General features: G+C 45.1%; 1 protein-coding gene across 5 annotated transcripts in view; it reads right to left on the bottom strand.

Annotated features, from left to right (window-relative positions):
- CARMIL1 (capping protein regulator and myosin 1 linker 1) overlaps window positions 1-21,582 on the bottom strand; it is a 312,830-nt gene that overhangs the window by 161,219 nt on the left and 130,029 nt on the right. For all 5 annotated transcript variants that reach the window (XM_028107424.2, XM_028107425.2, XM_028107427.2 and 2 more), the window contains exons 5-8: window positions 19,651-19,772; window positions 8,808-8,905; window positions 8,397-8,467; window positions 8,091-8,164 (exon numbers count right to left, since the gene is read on the bottom strand). In XM_028107424.2, the coding sequence (XP_027963225.1) occupies window positions 8,091-8,164; window positions 8,397-8,467; window positions 8,808-8,905; window positions 19,651-19,772 (365 nt within the window). The remainder of the gene's footprint in view (window positions 1-8,090; window positions 8,165-8,396; window positions 8,468-8,807; window positions 8,906-19,650; window positions 19,773-21,582) is intronic.

The raw sequence follows: 21,582 nt of genomic DNA, 5'->3' as shown, positions 1-21,582 counted from the left end.
CTCACCCCAAAAGAAAAAACACAAGACCGCACGTCAATAATTTGATTCCTGAGAGTTCATTTTGCCGGATGGCTTTCTTAGAACACAGTAATAAGTAAGCAAATCAGCAAACCCAGGATAAATAGCCAATTTGGCATTCGCGCGGGGCCCCCAGCAGCTGTGCTGATATCACCTCGCTGCAAAGAGCTCCCTGCACTCCCCTGGTGGGGCCTGTGCCAGCCAGAACCAGCCCCTTCTCCTGTTTTCACTAAGCCCTGCAGGCATTATATTATATAATGCAGAAAGGTTTCCAAACACCAATGCTTGTCATCTTGACCGATTTTCACAGGGTAACAGCTTTTTACCATCAGTCCATGACATTGACTGTATATCCCACTGGATTTAGCTTTGATCTCCTAAGAGACTCTTAATTGCCACTTGACTTTTGATCTGAAGAGTAAAGTCATCCTTGAAGAGCTTACAGTTCAGGGAACCCTCTCCTGAGTCCTGGCAACATGGCAACACAGTATTCTCTTGCCATTTCCATAGGATACTTCTACCTTTCCATAAAATGGGAGCAAAAATGTTTTAAGACTCCAAATCCTGAGAAGATCCGATGTTATTAACCTTTAGAGCCACAGGGCAGAATCTTTTCTTACACTGTGTGGGAAGAGATGACACAGTTAATATTCCCTAACCTTTTATATAAATGTATTATACATAGGGTTGCTCCTTGTGGTTATGGTTGTTAATCCAGCCACAGGTTGGGATTTGTAATACAAGCTGAGATCCTTACTTCTCATCTCAGTTGGCAACGCTGAGTGATCCAAACCTTCCCTTAAAATTCAAAAGAACCAAGTTTTTCACTTACACCTTTCCAGAAGAAAATGTCATCATAAAGCTAACAATATAAGAGCAGCATCACAGAAAAGATCACGAACCAGCCTCTGGAAATGCAAAATTTTCTGTCATGTAGGGATTTTGTATCTCTAACTCTTTTCCTTTTAATTAAGAAAACTGGCCACTTGGGCGCCTGGGTGGCTCAGTTGGTTAAGCGACTGCCTTCGGCTCAGGTCATGATCCTGGAGTCCCGGGATCGAGTCCCACATCGGACTCCCTGCTCGGCAGGAAGTCTGCTTCTCCCTCTGACCCTCTTCCCTATCATGCTATCTCTCATTCTCTCTCTTTCAAATAAATAAATAAAATCTTAAAAAAAAAAACTTAAAAAAAAAAACTGGCCACTTGATATAGGTATTTATTTTAAAAGGAGGCAAGTCTTTTAGGATATAAAAGTAGCACGCAGGGGCGCCTGGGTGGTTCAGTTGGTTAAGCATCTGATTCTTGATTTCGACTCAGGTCATGATCTCCAGGGTCCTGAGACTGAGCGCCATGTCAGGCTCCACGCTCAGCAGGGAGTCTGCTTGAGATTTTCTCTCTCTCCCTCTGCCCCTCCCCCTGCTCACCCTCTCTCACTAAAATAAATAAAATCTTTTTTTAAGCAGCAAGCATTTATTTAAACTTTTTTTTTAATGTACCAGCACAAAATGTTTTAGACATATTAATCCACAGAGTCTTCACAATAACTCCAAGAGGGAGGCATTATGATTCACCTTGTTTTACAGATGGAAACCCCGAGGACATGGAGAAGTTTGAGCGCTGCCTGATCACACAGTGCTAGTCTGGGCAGAGCCAGGTCTCAAGCCCAAGCAGTGGGACTCACCAACCCGCTGTCCTAACCTGTACTACAATCTCACTGAGTCTCCTGTCTTCTGTGTCCCCCAGAATCTTCAACCTCCTCTTCAGGGAATCCAGGGCAGTGCAGCCGTAGGATTTTAGATCAGACTCCAAACCTTTTCCATCACATTCAACCACTCACTTCGTTCGTATTTGGAAAGTCAGGACTAAGACATACCCTGGGGTGACTTCTCAAATACTGACAGTGCTCTTGCTGTTTGGGACATCAGACTTAAGCTGCTAATTTTGGGGAGCTATTTTTAAAAAGTTAACTTGCAAAAACAAAGAGGTTGGCAAGTGACTGAGGGTCTAAGTCACTTAGGAAATTCTTTGCTAAATTCTAGATATCCTGTTGAATTAGCAGTTGTCAAACCTCATCCTTCTGATCTGTAGGACTTCTTAAGAATTTAATTTTTTCAGTTATTATTTTGGGGCCAAATTTCCCTCCTTAACTCGCTTGTCCCTGCCTGCCTCCTCCTCTCTGAAACTGCAAAAACACTGGGATTTTTAGAGAGACAGTATGAAATGCTCCAAAAGGGTGGTAAAGAATAAAAATAAACTGACAGATTTGAAGGATGTCTGGCAAGCCTCATAATCCACAATGTGGGAAAAGCACACAGGTAAAGAGCAATAATCCAGTGAACAGCATGGTAATTACTTGTAGTATATCCGTACACCACAGGAGTAAAGATTTCCCCCAAATAAACCTCACAAGCATTCAGAGGCTCAAAGGAGGTGTTTCATGCAAGAATGTGCTCTTGCCACGGTGCATGCTTCCTGCATGTGCACGACGGAACGTGCACTCTCGCGGAAAGGGTGGTAAGACCCCGAACCACAGCAGTATCTTCCAGACATATTCATTTGAGAGCTTTTCTGGGGATAACTTAGACTTTTCTCCTTCATATCCAGTTTGAAAATGGAAGTTGGAGGGCTTTAAGAACTTTCAAATGTCATGGATTAGCTATTCCTTCCTGTTACTCTAATCTATATAGAGGCATGTCTCATCTATTATTAAATGATTAGTTGGACCACTCGCCAACTCTGTAAGGTACGTGACAACCTGAAATACTTCACCGATGAGGACATGACCAGAATACTAAACAGATGATCTCTAAATTTTTTGATCATTCACTCTTAACTGAAAAATATTTTGAGCACAAACCTCCCCCAAATCTGTGTTTATCTGTAAATTATATACATGCACCACTATCCCAATATATTACCTTCAATATAAAACATATACAGACACACAAATAAAATGAAATAAACAAAACAAGTTCTACTAGGGGCACCTGAGTGCCTCAGTCGGTTAAGCGTCTGCCTTCGGTCATAAAGTTTTGGAAGCTATAAATAACGAGTGGGCATTTTCCCAAGTACTTCCCAATTGCTATTCTTCTCCAGGAAGTAACCGGATGGATCTAGCAGGCGCCCCGTCATCCTCAGCCCTGAATGCTTATTCAGCAACAACAGGGTGTCTGGTCCTACATTCGGTTGTGATACAGCCTTTTAGTTAGTCATTGATCACAGCATTCAAGTTGCTTATAAATTTCCCTTATAAATTTTAAGGGAAAATTTTCCCTTTTCCCTTAAAGTCCCTTAAGACTTTAGTGAGGTGGCTGAAGATACAGGGACAGGGATGGAGCCGCAAGTCAGGCTCCCTGCTCAGCAGGGAGTCTGCTTCTCCCTCTCCCTCTGCCCCACCCCATCACTCATGCTCGCTCTCCTTCTGTCAAATAAATAGAATCTTTAAATAAAATAAAATAAAATCTTTAAAAAAAAAATCCCCTCAACCTCCCAGGATAATGATCTGCTCCCCTAGAGGAGTTCAGTTTCCCTTGAAAATCCTTTATTCTGAGCCACTGGTTTGACCCAAGAGCATCACATCAGACAGCAGGAATGAGACAGACACAGCCCAGCCCTCGTGGAACTTCCATTCCAGGATCACTAATGGCTTTAGGGACTCTTAAGAAGGGATGTTTCTAACTATGATGACTAAATACAAGAAAGAATGAAATGAAAAGATAGAGCTTTGAACGACAGCCAATCGGGAATTATTTTCACATAGAGAAACATGGAGCCACTGTGGGAAAACCCATCAAAGCATATGAGAAGCACGGCCCCTATTTGCTGACAAAAGCCAGCTCAACGCATGGCACCTGTAATCTGTCCAATTCCTCTGTTCTCCTCTCCATAATTCACACCCAAATGAGAGAGTCACCAACATTCTTGTAAGACCTCTCAAACTCAGAGACTGACCCATATCACACACTCAGATTGTACCACTATGAATCCTACCAAACTACGGCCAGTAAGTGCAGATTTCCTTCATAGATAAGCATGCTCCCACTTCTAATAAACACAGATGTTCACCCAATATACTTGGTTGTAACTTGATTGGCAAAATACTATTAATACAGGCCATCGAATAAGACTGAGAGTAACCTCTTTATATAGAAACTGGTGCTAATTTTAATAGTAAGAATCATGGAGACAAATTACATCCTCCAGAAAAAAAGGATAAACTTTGAATATTGAGAGAAAGACAGAATTCTGAAAAAGTCAGTGTTTAGGGGCGCCTGGGTGGCTCAGATGGTTAAGCGTCTGCCTGTGGCTCCGGTCATGACCCCAGGGTCCTGGGATCGAGCCCCGCATTGGGCTCCCTGCTCAGTGGGAAGCCTGCTTCTCCCTCTCCCACTCCCCCTGCTGTGTTCCTGCTCTCGCTGTGTCTTTCTCTGTCAAATAAATGAATAAGATCTTTAAAAAAAAAGTCTAAGTATTTAGGCACTAGTAGGAAAGAGGACATCTAGAGCAGTGATGCCCACTGTTACTAAGCCCATTGCAAAAAAAAAAAAAAAAATTAAAAAAAAATTTTGAGAACTCCCTAATTTCTTCATAATTATTATATACGAAATACTATAATAGTAATAGTATTACATATTACAAAACAAAAATAGAAATTTTAAAATGAGTTAACAATGAACATAAATAGAAGCTCATCATTTTTCTATTCTTTGGTAGCTCATCTTGCATTTTTCTTTGGGTATCTACATCCCACGTGAGAGGCTACTGATGCTGAGCAGGCATGAGCAAACCAGAGCCCACAGTGCGTATTTTTGTAAATAAAGTTTTATTAGAACACAGTCACACTCATTCAATCACGTACTGTCTGGAGCTGCTTTCAATCTACACCAGCAGCGGCGCATAATTGCAACAGTGACTCTCTGCCCCATAAAGCCCTAAAATATTTACTATCTGGCCCTTTACAGAAAAGGTATGCCACCTTATCATCTAAAGTCTCAGTAATGAAGAACATCCTTCTAGCCCTTAAGCAGGTTAAGAAAAGTAGATGATTATGAATGCAGTGTTTCCTGACAAAATGAAAATTCTCCAGCTAAGGAATTAGGAAAGATCTGGAGGAAAATTCTAAGTTTTGACAAGGTTTCTCACTCGCAGATAGGATTCTACATATTTCTACATTTTTCAGGTAACCGTATTTATTAGTAGCTTCCCTAGGCACCAGATGTCCCTCTGGTGACAGATTAATCACCAAATTAAGTACAGTGGGTAAGCTGGAAAATTCAGCACTATGCACAACCTACGAATGGTGTAAGAATCATTAAGGGGGTAACAAAGAAACCTGGAGAAACACCTCTAGCTGCCCTACACAATGTCTTCACTCCAACTAGGGTCCATGGACCCCAGGGAAACCCTGAGACTCCCTTAGGGGCTTTACAAGTTCAAAAGCATTTTCACAATAACACAAAAATCAATTGTCCTTTACACCGTGGAGATGTCTGCATGGCGGGTAGAGAAGGGACAGAAGGAAAAAGGCTCGGGCCTCAGCAGGAACCAACTCAGCAGCGCCAAGCTGGGATGCTGGTCACTGTTCTCCACCACCACGCACCCAGCTGCCAGTTTCCTTTAAGAATGCCCCTAATGAAGCAGTAAAAAGTACTCATTTTATTAAATCTCAGCCCTTGAGTACATGCCTGTGTGACAAAACAGAAGTATGCACAAAATGCTTCCTCTACGTACCAAAGGGGATCACTGTCTCAGGTAAAGTATTCCTGTGATAGAGTCAGAAGCAGAACTAGCTCCCTTTATTCACAGAACACCATGAAAAAAATGACAAAACACAGTTATCGAGACTTGGGATTTAGCAGGTATTTTCTCTAAGGCGTAAAAAGTTAGCCAGTCACTTCAAGGAAATCACCTGACAGCACTTTTTTCCAATAGTAAAATTATATCTTTAAAAAAAAATTTAAATTTGGGAAGACCTTTATCTGCCACAATGAGCTTGACAGCTTTGCCACACTTCGACTTTCTGGATGAGATCGGCAGTGCTAACAAATGTCTTCTTTTCTCCCTTTTGTACAACAGCGGACATCTGGACGCCACGCAAAACTCCGCAAACCAGTATTTTCTAAATGACCAATGCAGGATGCTACGAAATCATCTAAAGGTAGGACCCATCAAAGTACAAGATGGACCAAATGCATTTTAATGTAACAAAATGTGCACTGAACGGTTTCAGATTGCACCCTGCCAAGTGATCTTTAGAAAACCATCTCTTACCGGGTTGTGGTAAACGATCAAAGAAGAATATCCATAGCTTAGTGAAAAGGTTATTAAAAATACTCCCTCTTCTATGTGTCCGCTTCAGTCTGCATTTTCTTAATGTATTTCACTCAGGGCCACGAATCACAACAGAGTGAGTGGTCTTCTATGAGGTTATGAAGATAAAGAGATCAGCAAAAAGGTAAACGAATGCACTCTTCTGGCTGACTTATTTTTTGTCTTGGAAAATAGTTATTTTTCATAAAACTGGTACCGACGTTAACATGTAATAGGCTTATTGAGATCTTTCAAGGAATTAATCAATGTTTTTAATTTTAGTTTTAATTTCTGAGATGATCAGTACCAAAAGATATACCTACATAAACAAAAGCTCAACCGTTTTCAAGAACGATAAAGGGATCCCGGGGCCAGAAACACCGAGCTCTGACGCGGCAAGCCTACCCACTCCTCTTGTTTTACGTGCCATTTTCTGTTTTTATTGCAAAAAAAACTTGCAGAGCAAATACTTTCCCTTTTCGTTTCTCAGTTCACTTTTTCACGAGCTACACAGGAAACAGGCAAGCCTGAACGGGAGTATGAAGTTCCCTCGTATGTAGAAAGAGGGAGATCGGTCCTAAGCAGGAAAGAAACTGCCTGCTCCACAAGAAGGAAGCAGAGCCAAGCTTGAGAACCAGTGGCTATCGGCACTTGATTTCGGTCACAACTACAGACCCAGCAGACCCTGCCTCACCGTCCTCCATATGCCCAGCTATGCAGAGACAAGCTGCCTCCAGCTAGCATCCGTGTTCTCTGCTCAATTCAGTTGGCTTGAACTCTTGGGGGTTCACCCTGTACAATGCTAGATTTCCCTGAGATAGGTGGAGAAATAATCTGAAATGGCATTTTTCGGGGCAAGATGCTGGTGGTAAGAAAGCGTAACAATGCTGCCCGCAATCCCAACTGTCCGCGTGGCATAAAAGGGACAACCGGAATCCCAGGATTCTCTCTCGATTCCAAACAGGGATGGAAGATTTCCCAGGCTGAGGTTCACTGGGGAAGGACTAATACCTGCCACTTAAAATAAGTAACAGGATATCCAGGGTGGGGGAGACAGGAAAACCCAGGATAAACCACCAGCAAAGACACTGCGGCACCACTCAGCTCTGTCAGGGAGCAAAAGAACTTGGGATAGACTGAATGAAGCTTCTCCTCTGGGGCCTAGTCACATTAGCCATAGCCCTAAATACAGCCCTAAATATACGGAAGTCAAGGTCTTAAAACCTACAAGGCTCTCAAATAACATGTAACGGGATTCACAGTTGTACTACCATTATCACAAGGCGGATATTGGCGAACGGATTTCCACCACCATATGCACATCTATACCCGAGCAATCCCCAATTCTTAAAGAAATTATAATCGAAAAGTCATTTCTTAGGATTGCAGCATAAAATTTCCTCCTAGAAAAATGTTCAAATGGCAATTAGGCAAATTAATACCATATCATATATATATATATATATATATACAGGCAGATGATTACATAGACTTTCGTGGGCTGTTAAAATAACTTGAGAATTCTATTTCCACAGTTTCTAAGCACAAACTCTGGATCTGAGGTACACACAGGCACTTCATTCCCAAATGAACGCATCTGAAAGTATTTCTTGGAAGGCAAGATTCAGAGATGCTTAGATTCTCCCGATTTCCCTTGTAAGAGGATTTTCTGGAGATCACATATGTCCGTAAGCACCAGCAGAGAAATACAGTTCTGGAGGCACAATTAGTTGTAAAAGGAAGGGAAGAAAGAAGTAGCTTACCTGTGGTCAAGATGACTGAAGTCTTGTAAATTCAATTCCCTGGTGTCTTGCGTCAGATAAATTGTATCCACATCCTATTTGAAATAAAATTCAATCATGTAGTCCACAAAGATCATCAGGGAAAGAGGGATGCAAAGAGAATTAGATAATGATACAGACAGACTTTCACGGAATCTGAGGAAGGAAGACTTTAGGCAAAAAAATGAATGGAGGTGGGGGAGAAAAAAAGAAAGAAGCCAGTCACATACTGGAATATTCAGGCGTGCATGTGCATACACATGCACCTGTGCACACAGACACACTTACCCACTGTACTTCTTCTCTGTATGAAAATCCAAGCCAGTCGCAAACACAGGCATACATCTGAGAAAATCCACCTGAAATCCACAATAGAAATGTGACGGGTTTTCGGCGAAATGATTTATCTGAAGTTAAAATTTAAAAGTTTAAATATGGCCGATGTTGACAATGCTGATTGTTCCTTCTGTTTGGGAAAACAGCGAAGATTCTGCCCCCCTGTTCTATAGTAAGTACATAGCAGCATGCAATACAGCTTAAATATAGGACTTTTGTCCACCAATCTAAAGTCTATGCAGTGCTAATTACACCTTAAAAATAACTGCACCTTTACAGTAACATACTAGGAATAGACGTAACTTCCTGGCACGGGGACATCCATGCAGCCATTTATAATTTGGTTTTAAAAGGCATGCTCACCACAGGGGCCCTGCTCGGCCACGGTCTGGTTATCCCACAGAGCCTGGAGACTGGCCAGTCGCTCAGATGGCTCCATGGAGACTTTTTTCATGATTCGCCTGTAAGATCAACAGTAACAATAAATTTCAAAAATCAAGGTTTTTTTTGCCCTGCACACAGAACTCTATTTGGTGATATGCCCTTCTTAAAACCAAAGATGAGTGCCACTTCAATTGTGGTAAAAAATAATTCCATTTTTTGAGCACTAAGAAGCTGGAGATCTACAGGAACTTAATGAACTTCTTTATTTAACTCCCTTTTGTAAGCTCAGGGTATTACCCAGTGATGTAAATAGTCTCTATGTTATTGAGTTGTTTTGTAACATTCGATTCTATTAGAATGGCTAGAAAACAGTGTGTCCTAGTATTAAATTAGGTGTATACTAAATATAAATCACTAACTTTTAAAAAATTAAAATACAAATCCCCCGTCTTTCCACCGTACCACATATGAATGGCCATCGAGAAAGAGCATTTTACTATCTCTTCCCCTCTGACGACAAGTCCTCTGGGCCAGAGAGCACACCCAGGCCCCATGCTCATCCTCGGAGCTAACAAGGTCCCGCGCACATGCGCAGAAGCAGGACAGAAGTAGTGATTAAAGGCACAGCCCACCATCCCCCAAGTTTCATTATTCATAGAACTAGCAAAGTGGGAGGACCTACCCTAGCTGCGAGAAAGAAAGAAATTAATACCTGTGAGCTTATTAAAACAACCCCTGGTGCCTGGTAAAGTCTCAATAAACGTTAGCTGATGCTCTCCTAGTTATCACCCAGTAATCATGTAACGAGCAACTTATGAATCCCTTGATTCACCCCCAAATTTTTATTAAATGTCTACAGTGTGGCAAGACCAGCTACCAGGTCCTCAGTATACAACCGTGAACAAAACAGACATCGTGCCTGTGTTCCCAGTGATCTGTCTCTCGTGAGAACCAGACAAATAAACAGGCAATATAAAAGAAGTCTTAATACAGAAGAAGCACAGGGTGGGGGTGGGAGTGGGGGCGGCAGAAAGGGCACTTAACTTACTCTCTGGTGGGGAGAGAGCAGCGAAGGGGTCTTAGCATCTATGCTAAAACCTGGAGAGCAATAAAGACTTCATCTGGAGGGGGGTGGGACCAGGAGCCAGGGAAAGTGTTCCAGATAAAGGGCCAGCAAGTTCAGGACGAGAAGGCTCGTGTTCACCACCAGAAACTGCACATAGTTCAAAGCAGCCAGCAAATGCCGTGTGACGGGGGGGCGGGGGGGGGTGACGGAGGAGTCCAGGGAACTACACCGAAACCAGGTCACAGAGAGCCTTCGAGTTCGGATCATGGAGTTCAGATTTTGTTCTCAGGGCAATGAGGGGCCACGGAAGGCCTCAAGAGGGTGCATGAGATGGCTGGACAGGCACTGTAGACAAATATCTGGAGGGTGGGGGTGGGGGGCAGGCTTCGGAAATAGAGAAACAACTTGAGACATTAAATGGACGCCCACAGGACCAGTAAGAGCCCAGCGAGAGTGAAGGTCATGAGCTGCTGGTGGTGCCACGTGGACCAGTTGCGGACTCTCTGCAGCCCAGGCGTGCGGAGAAGGGGGGCAGCTGGTGCGCGGTGGGACTGCAGGCTTTCCGGGCAGGCGAGCTACAAAGGGGCGACAGACGGCTGCGAGGGTCCTCCAGGGCCCAGCTGCAGCGCCGGACACTGCCAGCCAAGGGATGTGTGGCTGGGAGGCCCTGGTTCTTCCAAGGCAAGAAAGTGGAACGGGGTGCTCAGAGCAGGATGAGGAAATGTGATTCCACCCCAGCAGACACTGTTCCAGGAGATGACAAGGGCTCAGGCGTGGCTCTCACGAGTGAAGTGGGGAGGACGGGGCAGGGGAGGAGGTCACGGGCGGTGAGGAAGGGTGTCGGCGGGTCAGAGGCACCTGGGATCACGGGAGGACGTGGGTGCAAAGTGGTGAAGTAAAGATGCCAAGTTATACTGAACATACTTTCACCCTTTCTTCAACGACTTAAAAGCACTTCTGCTACATAAAATGTTCTCAGTCACCATTATGAATCTCAACCACCTTGTAGAGGATTAGCGGCAAGTGTTTCCAGGGAGCTCCATTTTCTCACGGGATGGATTCCAGATAAAACGTGCTAGATCCTGACAAGGGGCCTTGTTCTACTCCTAGACAAAACCTCGGGTACGTAACAAAGCACGTAGATACCCACGTTCTGCTGGCACTGAAAATATTCCTACTCCTTCGCAATTTTTAGGATTGAAGCATAATTGCATATAACCAACGATGTCAAATGTCATGAATTCCTTCAAATTCTTGTATAAATGCATGAGGGCTGCAAGGGCAGCATGATTTTTCTCCATTTCACCTGAAAACACCTATGATTAAGTCCCATTATTCTAAAGGTCCTGAATTTGGGAGTAACTGTGGGTTTAAGAAGACATTCATGCTGAAAGTGATATTACAGCATGTGGCCATTTGAAATGGTCATCTTGGTTCAACACTATCATTCTGGTATTTTAGTGGCATTATTTTCCAGCTACAAGACAGCAAAACCAGATATTATGCAAAGAAAGAGCAGAGCCGTCAGAAGCCACCCCAAGCTTCAACACAGCCGGGGTGTGGACACACCCAAGTAGACTCCGGTCCAACTTCATCTGAGATCACATTTGTGTTCTAAAATTCTTGCTTTATTTCAGCAGGATGGGGTGGCATGCTGTTTCAGTGACACACAGGGTGAGGTTAAGCTCATCAAAAGCAGGGAGCAAATAAAGCAAAAATCTTTGGCAGGAAGCTGGTAGGATCAAGAATAGGAAGGTGGCAGTCTAGGATTACAGGGAGAAATGGATGACTCCTCATGGCTGATTCAGAAACTAAAGCCTCAATTTTGCTCCAAAAACAACACCGGACATTCCTGATTAGGGGTAAGGACAAGTCAACTGGAAAGCGAGAGAAGTGGCAGCCAGCAGAGACATCCTTGACCTTCAAAACCCCTTTTCAAAGGTATCAGTCTGGGGGCACCTGGCGGGGCTCGGTCAGTTAAGCGTATGCCTTCGGCTCAGGTCGTGATCTCAGGGTCCTGAGATCAAGCCCCGCGTCAGGCTCCCTGCTCAGCGGGGAGTCTGCTTCTCCCTCTACCTCTGCTCTCCCTGCTTGTACTGTCACTCTCTCTCTCTTTCTCTCTGACAAATAAATAAAGTATTTAAAAAAAAAAAAGGTATCAGTGTGAGCTTTTCCAAGCAGCCTGGCTCTGTGACAGTCCTCTCTTCTTTTGTAAGGAACTAAGAACCACTTTGATCTCAGGAACTGAAGACATCTCATGAAACAGGTACATTTATTTACCTACGAGATGAAGTCATAAGAACTAACCTTCCAGAAGGTAGCAAGTGTCCACGTGCTCTAACACACGCACAGAAGCAATGAGGGGGGGAAGACCCCACCACTGACCCACGTTGGTTTCTGCCTGAAGCTAAACAGCGGCAGAGAGCCCACGTGTGTGCGCCACAGGACACCGCTCACATACACACGCAAGGAGAGAAGGTGTGTCGTGCAGACAGACCAACAGACGAGGCGTGCCGCACCTGCAGGCAGTACCCTATAGCTGGATCTAGCACAACTGCATTAGGGGAGTCTGATTTACCATGAGGCTCAGAAGGACCACGAGCCAGATGACAAGCTGGTCAGCTCTCTGGGCAAATCTCATGCTTAAGTGGTTGACACGAAAAAAATCTGTAAATTCTTTTAAGCCACTTAACTGATTTATTTAGAATTCAATTCCAAAGTTCCTCCGACGCAGTAAGGCCGTTGTCTCCAGAATCGGACGTTTTCCTGACACAAACCACACCCCAACTAAATGCTGTCTCTGCTTTAGAAAAGTGGACGGACTGTAAGTACGTTTCTTTTGTTTTTACATAAACTCCTATTTTGCCACTTTTCTTCACAGGAACCTCACCTTCTCATACTTCAGTTGGCTTTGACTTCCTAAAGGGATCTACAATACCATTTTTATTACGGAAAAAAAAGAAACCTCATCCTAACACACTGACTTTCAAACCTGTCGCAGGTGTTCCAGAAGGTCCAGGTATACTGAAAGCCTCAGGAGAAAACTCGTGTCAGAAGGTTACTGTTCTGTCACCTAAGAAGGATGTTATTAGGGACATTTGACAACAACAAAAAAATCAAATTAGAAAAATGCTATCAACTTCCATGTAAACATATAATAAAAAAAAAAAAATCAGGGGGTGCCTGGGTGGCTCAGTCGGTTAAGCGTCTGCCTTCGGCCTAGGTCATGATCCCAGGATCCTGGGATCGAGTCCCGCATCAGGCTCCCTATTCAGTGAGGAGTCTGCTTCTCCTTCCGCCCCTCCCCCTTGCTCCTGCTAGCTCTGTCAAATAAATAAATAAAAATCTTTAAAAAAAAAAATCAAACTTCAAAGAAACTCCCTACAAACGTCACCAATATCCTTTCTGACAGGGCAGGCTTTTTTCTGCTGCCGCTGGGTAACGGACTGCAACAACCTCTACCACAGATAAAATTTCTGAAGCAGTTTACAGGAGCTAATTTAATCCCTACCTGCACCAACAGCATTATTCCCATTTTACAGATGAGGACACTGAGGCACTGAGAAGGGAGTTAACTCGCCTAGAGTCTCATCCCCACTAAAGCATACCGACAACCTGACACCTTCCAGTTGTACCTCAAGGCTCTCTCCACACACGTTCATAAAGCAGCATCACAGACTGTTTCTCCCCGTGTGACTACCATTTTATTCCAACGTTCAAAAGCCTTCGCTGCTGCCCAGTCCTTGAGGACTGCTTCGTTGCTGCCCGTCCTTGAGGCTTTTGCTCACAGGGACATCTGCAGGCTCCCAATTCAGGCTGCGTCAGGCCGACAGCTGTCTCCCAAAGGCACCTGCTCCCGCCGTTTCTCCACAGAACTCTCCTGACCCACCCTCCACAAAAGCGCCCCTCTCAAAAAAAGGGGGAAAGCAAATACAAATCAGACATTATTTTCCTGGCGTCTCAAGTTAAATGTGACTTTTCTTTCTCTGAAATCTGAGTGTTTTCTCTCTCTTCACTATATTATTTGTGGAACTTTCTTACACTGCCTTTAGACTATAAATTCTCGGGGAACAGGAAACATTTTACTCATGTATGTATGCCCACGGAAGTCATTTAGTGAACATTTTCTAAATGAATTCTACCGCATCCCGATGACTTAATTTGACATCAAAAAAAAAAAAAAAAAAAATCCAGCTTGGTCCTGGAGAATAGCCCAGGTTTTCGATATCAGAAAAGCTGAAGGCCACAAGACAAAACAGCTTCCTGAAGAGAAATGCCATTATGGACACCTCTGGGGAAACAGATTAAACAACACGTACCTGCAAATATTTCCCTAGCTCCTTCAACGTCACTGTCTCCAAGGCTAGGCCTCCGATGACACCCAGCTCCGCACAGCAAAGATGAGAGTGGTCACAACACAATGCTAACGGCAATTTGACTTTTAAATTTAACTTACATTTTCTTCTTGCACCTTTAAATTCTCTCCATGTTTTGAAATTATTTAATGAGGGGAGGGAAATGTCATTTTGTAAGGGAAGGAAAGAGGAAGCGAAAAATATCCTAACATATATGTACGGGGGCGGGGGCAAGGTAAAGAGTAGATCCTGGTGTGACTATTAATTTTAATTAAAATTCCTCATTTTTTTCCTACCTGCATTCTCTTGACTGTAGTCAAGAGGACTGATTATACATTGTAGATTATTTACATCCTGTTTTTATATATTTGAGTTTGATCATGGGTATATCATTTTCAAAATTATATTTGGGTAAAACCAGAAATTCAGATCTTTGCAGATACAGTTTCATTTCTACGTAGTCCAACTTGGACTATCCAAGAACTGATTATCTGAACAGAGGCCTGCGCCGGCCGTGTTTGCCCCCCAGATTCTCCTGGTTCCTGATACCCGCTCATCAGACACTTCCCTATCCACCATCCCCACCAGCCCTGAGCAAGGGAGGAGATGAGAGCAGGGTGCCCGAGGGCCCCACCATAGGCTCAGGTAACATATCTGATAAGACAGATGACTCAAACCAGATTGAGGATTGCAAACATGGTTTCTTTTTTTACATCTTTATTTTAATTCGTTAGTTAACATACGGCGTTATATCAAATATAGTTTCCTATTCTTCAACTTATTATGAGTGGCATGTGTGACATGCCTGGGGACGTATTTTATTTTGCATGTTCTCCATTATTTACGTCGAGGAAATCGTTCCCTCGCTGACCGCTTTAACTCGAGGCAACACAAGGGGTGGAGAAGAAAGGATAGGATCACCCATCTCGCCGCCCTCCCTGGTCGGTAAGCAGCACTAACGTAATTACCCATTTCCCCGGCTAAACTCACAGAATACAATCCACGGAACTTCAAGAGGAAAGACAGAACATGCAAGTCACAAAATATTACAGGTTTATTTTGATGAGCTAACAGTGCATGGTGGGTAGGAAAGCAAAATCAAAAAGTCAAGTACGTTTACATTATTTACATTCTCTGCCGAGTCAAGTTCTACATTATAATCTGTGCCTTCTTGCACGTCGGTGGCTTCATCTGGACGGCCTCTGCCTTCCCTGCCCTCCCCTCCAAATCCTCTCCCTGCTTCCCAGGTGGAGCTCCGCACAGCCAGCCCGCACACGTCCGCCTCCTGCTTACGCCCAGTCACCCACTCATCGGCTTCATGTCACCTGGGCCCACGCACCCACAGTCAGGAGGCCGGACCACGTCTGCCAACTTCCACAGGCTCCCACGTCACACTGCCCAACGATGCACTCGACACACGGGAAGCATGAGAAACCTCAGTGAGTATCCACTATGTGCCAAGGACTTGGGATTTAAGATGAATAAAAAACACGGCCTTGGCTCAAGTAGCTCTTGGCCGAGAAGGAAGCTCAGGTATGTCGTGTGCTCTGCGTCCCTCTTCTCAAGGATACTGTGGATTTGTTACCGCGATCTCGAGCAACAGTCTCTCTCTCTCTCTCTCTACTAGAGCATTCCCCTCGTTACAGCCACGTGCTTTAATACCTCCCACTCTGAGTGCAAACAAAATTCGCCTGTAATTCCTCATATCTCTTTAGTTACTTCCCATTTACCAGTTCCCCTTCATAGCTAAACGTCTCTAAGAAGTTTCCTGCAGGTGCCACACCAGCTTCCTCCCTTCAGAGTTCATTCCACTGGCATGGTGGCCCGCCTCTCCCCACCGCAACGCTGGGACTGCCCTTCACCGTGCCCAGTCCCCCAGACAGCCCTCTGCCCTCACTTGGTCAGCACCCAGATCACTGTGCAGAAACCCACTCCCTGCTTCAGAGGAGCCTCCCAGGCCCTGGTCTTCCGCTGGAATCCCGTCCCGACTCCCTTCCGGACTCTTCCTCTTACACTTGTCCTCATTCCCAAGACATTTTCTCTTTCAGGTGCACATCTCTCTCTGGATGACCTCAAAACAGTCGTGCAAGCAAGACTCTCTACAGTAACGACTCCCACATTTGCGACATCTCCAGAGCTGGACGGACCTTCCCCCCAAGCTCCAACCCCAGGTACATAACTGCCGATCTGACACCCCCTCCCTCACGTGTCCTAGATCTCAAGCTTAGCATGCCTAAAACAGAATGGTTGGGGTGTTTCTCCCCCCAAATAAAACTTGCCCCCACGGCTACCCTCGGCCCCCTCCACCTCACTGCAAAGTGTCACGAGTCACTGAGTTATTAAACCAAAAACCTAGGAGTCATCCTTGGTCCTCCCGCCCCTCACCGCTGTCACCCATATGCCGAATCCATCAGCCGGTCCTGTGCCCACAATAAATCCTCCATCTTCCACCTCCCACCCTTATCTCTAACATCACAGCTGCAGCCATCCCTCCCCTAGATGCCTGCCCGCGTCCTAACCAGCTCTCCCCTCCTGCCCTTACCCTTCCCACTGCACTCTCTCCAACGGCAAAAATAATCTTCATACACCGCATCAGGAATCATGTCACATCCGCACCTGCAACGACAGCGGCTTCCTGGAGAGCTAGCGCTGACCGGCCAACTCTTCCCCACGAGGGTCTACGTCCGCTGACCCGCACCTGTGCCTCCAGCCTCACCTCACGCCAGCTACCCTCTCCCGCCCGCGTTCTCCTCATTCCCACGTTCCAGCCGCCTGGGTTCTCTCTCCGCTCCTCAAAGACACCAACCCTGGTCCAGGCAGGCCAGACAGCACGAGCAGAGGCCTGAGAAGGAAAGGTTCTCTGCCCTCTTCAGGCTCCTTCTCTCCCTCGACGGTCTGTTCAAAGTACCATGGCCACTGGGAGGCCCTGGCAGACGGAGTTTTATTCTTTATGTTAGTCCTGCACTCAACATCAGCTGCAAGCATTTACTCAAGTTTACACTTATTTCACTGATTTATTTCTGGGGGGTCTGTTTCCCAATGTAAGTAATGCAACCTCCCAATGTAAATTCCACGTGGGCCGTGGACCCCGACACTTAGTACTCTGCCATCTATAGTAGAAACTCAGTAAATACTGACCATGTAAGTGTTTCAAGAAACAACTATAACACAGTGAGATACGTGCTAGCATAGGACGCGATCACAAAGTTCTACAGAACCATGAATAAAGAAACTCTTTAGATACCCAGGCTAGGTCTTTTGGAGTGGGAGTGTGTCTGGATTAGCAGCCTGCACGAAAGCACTGAGGACAGGAGAGGCTGATGCGCTCAAGAAGAGGCTGGATCGCGGGGCCAGACGGCGGTGGTCTTGCTATACCAGCCGACACGGCATAGACGCAACCAGGTAATTCTGGTGACCGCACGGAAGACCCGCGGCAAGAAGGCCTGGAGACACAGACACAGGTGAGGACGATGCTGCCCGGGGAACATGAGACGCTTTGAATGAAGGCGGTGGAAATGAGAGGCCAGACTAGGAGCAGACCAGGAGATAGGCATGAAACGGGTCTGACATGTGCGAGTGAAGAACAAGACACTGTGTACATGATGAGCCACTAACTGAGATACAGTGTCAAACACAGGCAGGTTTGGGAGGGAACCTGCTAAGTTGATGGGACGCACCACATGTGAGGTGCCTGGGGACATCGTTGTACAGCCAGGAAACAGAAGTGCAGATGAGGCTCAGGTGGAGGTCTTAGATTTAGAAACCAACGTCTATGTTGTGATGGCCTCCCTGGAAACGGAGCTCATCACTTAAAGGAAAAAAATGGAAGAATTCAAACCAAAAACTGGTAATTTCCTCCAAATTCCTAGAATATTAGGCAAATAAAACTGCATTTTAAAGAAAGCAGAGATTCTACATATTGTTCCGAGGGTCATATAAGCCCTTGCTAAATAAGGCTGTGCTTAACAATTTTCTGATCTCATCAGTACGTACAAAGTCACTTTACTAAAAGTCGTTTAGGGAGAATGGGCTGTAGTGAGTGCTAACTCATGATCACCCCAAATAGTTCTCTGGTGGCTTTAAGGATGTTCTCCTTCTGGGTATTTCCCCCTCACTGCTCCTCATCACGCCTCACTTCATCCCACACCCCTGCCTACCTGCACCTCTCCCACACACACATTAGAGTGTGTGTGGTTGCACGCCGCAGGAGCCTGCCTTTAAGGCTTCATACCTGGAAATTCCAGGCAGGCAGGAGCTAGGGGACAGCCCCACTCGACCCCTCTGTGCCACAAGATGAGGCCGGGGACACTCCGCTCCCTCTGCAACCAGCTAGCCAGACACTCAGACAAGCATGAGGAGCCCAAGGCTGCAGAGGAGGAAGCACTGGGTGAACAGGCAGAAGGCACAGGCCAGCCCACCATGCTGGCAGGAGGCGAAGAAAACACAGCCCCGTGCAGAGCTGTTAGAAGAACCTAGCAGGTCCCGGAAAGCCGGAGACCGTAAGGAAGCCCCATCTCCACCGAACCACCGGCAGGCACCCAAAAGGCTGGAAAGACACAAGGCTAGGTTTTCCTGCTTTGCCTCTTAATTTAGAGGCAGAGCATTGTAAGGAACATATTCCATAAAGGGCAAGTCCCCGAAATTTCCCTCCTGCTCCCGTCAAGCAAGACGCAAAGCTCCCCATCTTCTACTTGTCCCCATGAGGCTTCGCGGCCTCTGTACACAGGGTGAGCAATGGGAGAGGGATTTTTACAGTCTCTGTACCGTCTCCTTCTAGCAGGAAGGTATTTTCACCAGGGACTATTAATTTAGGGAGCTTTCTGACATAGGATCTTCCTGCCTTTTTACTTCCACCAATCCAAACCCCCCCCTTCCAACAATCCACACAGTCCCTAAGGACAAACTCGGTTACCCAAGTGCATAATCCTGATGAAAAGCGCTTAACAAAGAATTATGAGGGCATGCACAGGCACAATTTACTAATATTCCTAACATGTGTGTCAGAAAACTAAGAGAAAAAAAAAGGGAAATGAAGCCTCTCACTCTTCAGGAATAGTGTCCTCGATGCCTTCCTGCAAAGCACTGAGCCCCTGGTTCCACTAAGAGCCATGAGGAGAAGTCCCACGAGGGTACATCGCAAGTTATGTCAAAAAGGTTTCTGCTTCACTCTTGGGAGTAGAGGTGAAAGGGTAGCCAAACCCTTCATGGCTCAAGCTCTTGGAAGTACAGAATGAGGCAGAGCCCCGCGGAGAACCTCAGACGTCAAACGCAAGGGCCCGAGTGAGGGTTTGCTGTCGAATGTTTAAGCAGAGAAGGGCGCAGGAGGGGAAGGCGCATTCTCATCCACCACTCTAAGGAGGACGTTCTCTGCTCTGCTCACCCTTCCCCCCCGAGCACTCACACTGGGGAGAGGCCAGGAAATATCCTCTGCAGGCAGGTGCCGATGTGGGCCAGCACTTCGCTCACGTCCTCGGGCGATGCCATCTTCATGGAGATGTTGTACTTCTCAGTTTCCACCACCATCTGCAAGAACCGGGTTGGACGCTGCTTAGTAATCAGTGTGGTGCCTTGATTTTTGGGTTTTAAGTCATGTAAACGATATACTCACACTGCCCTATACCAATACAATACCAGCTTTTTAAGAAGCACTTCCTTAAAATAACACCCTTAGTTAAGACTCGAGGAACTATTTGGGTAGAGGGTGGAATAGTTGTCAGAAACATCCAGAAACTGAAACAAGTGTTTGTAAAGGCAAAATTCAAACAGGACCCCCACCCCCCCAGCCATGTGATGGAGACAGGATATTCACATTCACACATGACTTCTGCCTTCACCAAGGTTTTGTCTCAAGATGTGGTCTTCCCAAGTCTGTTAGAGCCCTACTATCCAGAATAAGTAAGCATACCTCCTTCAGTGAGTAGCTGAGGGCAATCTCATCATTACCTTTTTTTTTTTTTTTTGACATGTTTTAAAAACAAGACCCCTTATGAGATGTTTCAAGGAAATGTTAAAACCTTTTGTCCGGCAACAAAAGAAAAATCAAATGCTTATAAACATTTCAACTTCTCTAAAAAGAGAGAATTCTTGGAAAAGATTATATGACGGGAACAGGGTCATAATGTTCAGGACTAGGCAAAGGATCATTCCAATTAACTGCTGGGAAATGTCCAAAGCTTACCACCAAAAATGTTGACACTGAGGTCATAGAGCTCGTACTGTAAATAATTATAAGTCAACCTGAGAAAAGGAGCAGGTTGCAAAGGGCAGCAGGTTGTTTATGGACACATTTCAAACAAAAAGAATCAACCTCACTTTAAAAAAAAAAAAAAAACATTATCTTGGATCTCAAAAATATTCATGTTAAATGCAATCCCTTTCGATTTTCACTGCATCAAAATAGCCCCACATATTTACTTCCTGCTGGTACATGACTTGTACAAAAATATGATGCGGGAATACTACACTTAATGTGCAACTAGCCAATTAGTTTAACAAAGCAGTTTTTAGATTTGTTTTACGCTGTCCTAAAATTAGCTAAATTAAAAATAATCACATGTCTTTCAAAGTGTTAACATTAAAAGGAAAAGCAATGCATGTGCCTGGGTGGCTCAGTCAGTTAAGCGTCTGCCTTCGGCTCAGGTCATGATCCCGGGGTCCTGGGATCTAGCCCCGCATCCGCATCGGGCTCCTTGCTCAGTGGGGAGCCTGCTTCTCCCTCTGCCTGCCGCTCCCCCTGCTTGTGCTCTCTTTCTCTCTCAAATAAATAAAATCTTTATTTAAAAAAAGGATAAGTAATGCAATTTATTTGCCAAAATGATGAGATAAAAAAAAGACTTAAATGACCTGAGACCTTAAAATATTACTTTTCCACAAGCACCCCAAAGGACTCTCTCAATACATATCACCTCTGTGTCCGTTAGTTGGCTCTCCATATTAAAAAAAAAAAAAAAAAAAATTTAATCCTAATTTTCACGCACTGGTCTTCCAGAAGGTGGCCCAAGGAATATTTCTCCCCAAAAAGGCAGCAAGCATTGCTGTATCTGGAGGCTATTTACTGTTCAACCCCAAGACACCTCAACGAAGTATCTTCAGCAAATTAAAGCTGCTCTGTGCAGCTAAGCTCCGATGCCCCATGTGCACACATCTGTGCACATGTGTGTTTTAAAGAGCCAGATACTTTGGGACGCAGCCATTGTGTCTGTGCTCCACACCCCGCCCCCAACATTCCCACCGTGGGTAATTATATTTTTCACTACAGGGCATTGATACTTTCTTCACATCTAGTGCATCTATCTATTCAGTTCACAGTTTGGGTGTGAGTAATTAGTAATTA

This window comes from Eumetopias jubatus, unplaced genomic scaffold (assembly GCF_037043125.1).
Source record: "Eumetopias jubatus isolate StellerSeaLion01/CBP00866 unplaced genomic scaffold, mEumJub1_p1.0 scaffold_6, whole genome shotgun sequence".
In the NCBI taxonomy this organism is placed as follows: domain Eukaryota; kingdom Metazoa; phylum Chordata; class Mammalia; order Carnivora; family Otariidae; genus Eumetopias; species Eumetopias jubatus.
The sequence above is the reverse complement of the archived record's forward strand: the minus strand, read 5'-3'. Positions and strand labels throughout refer to the sequence as shown.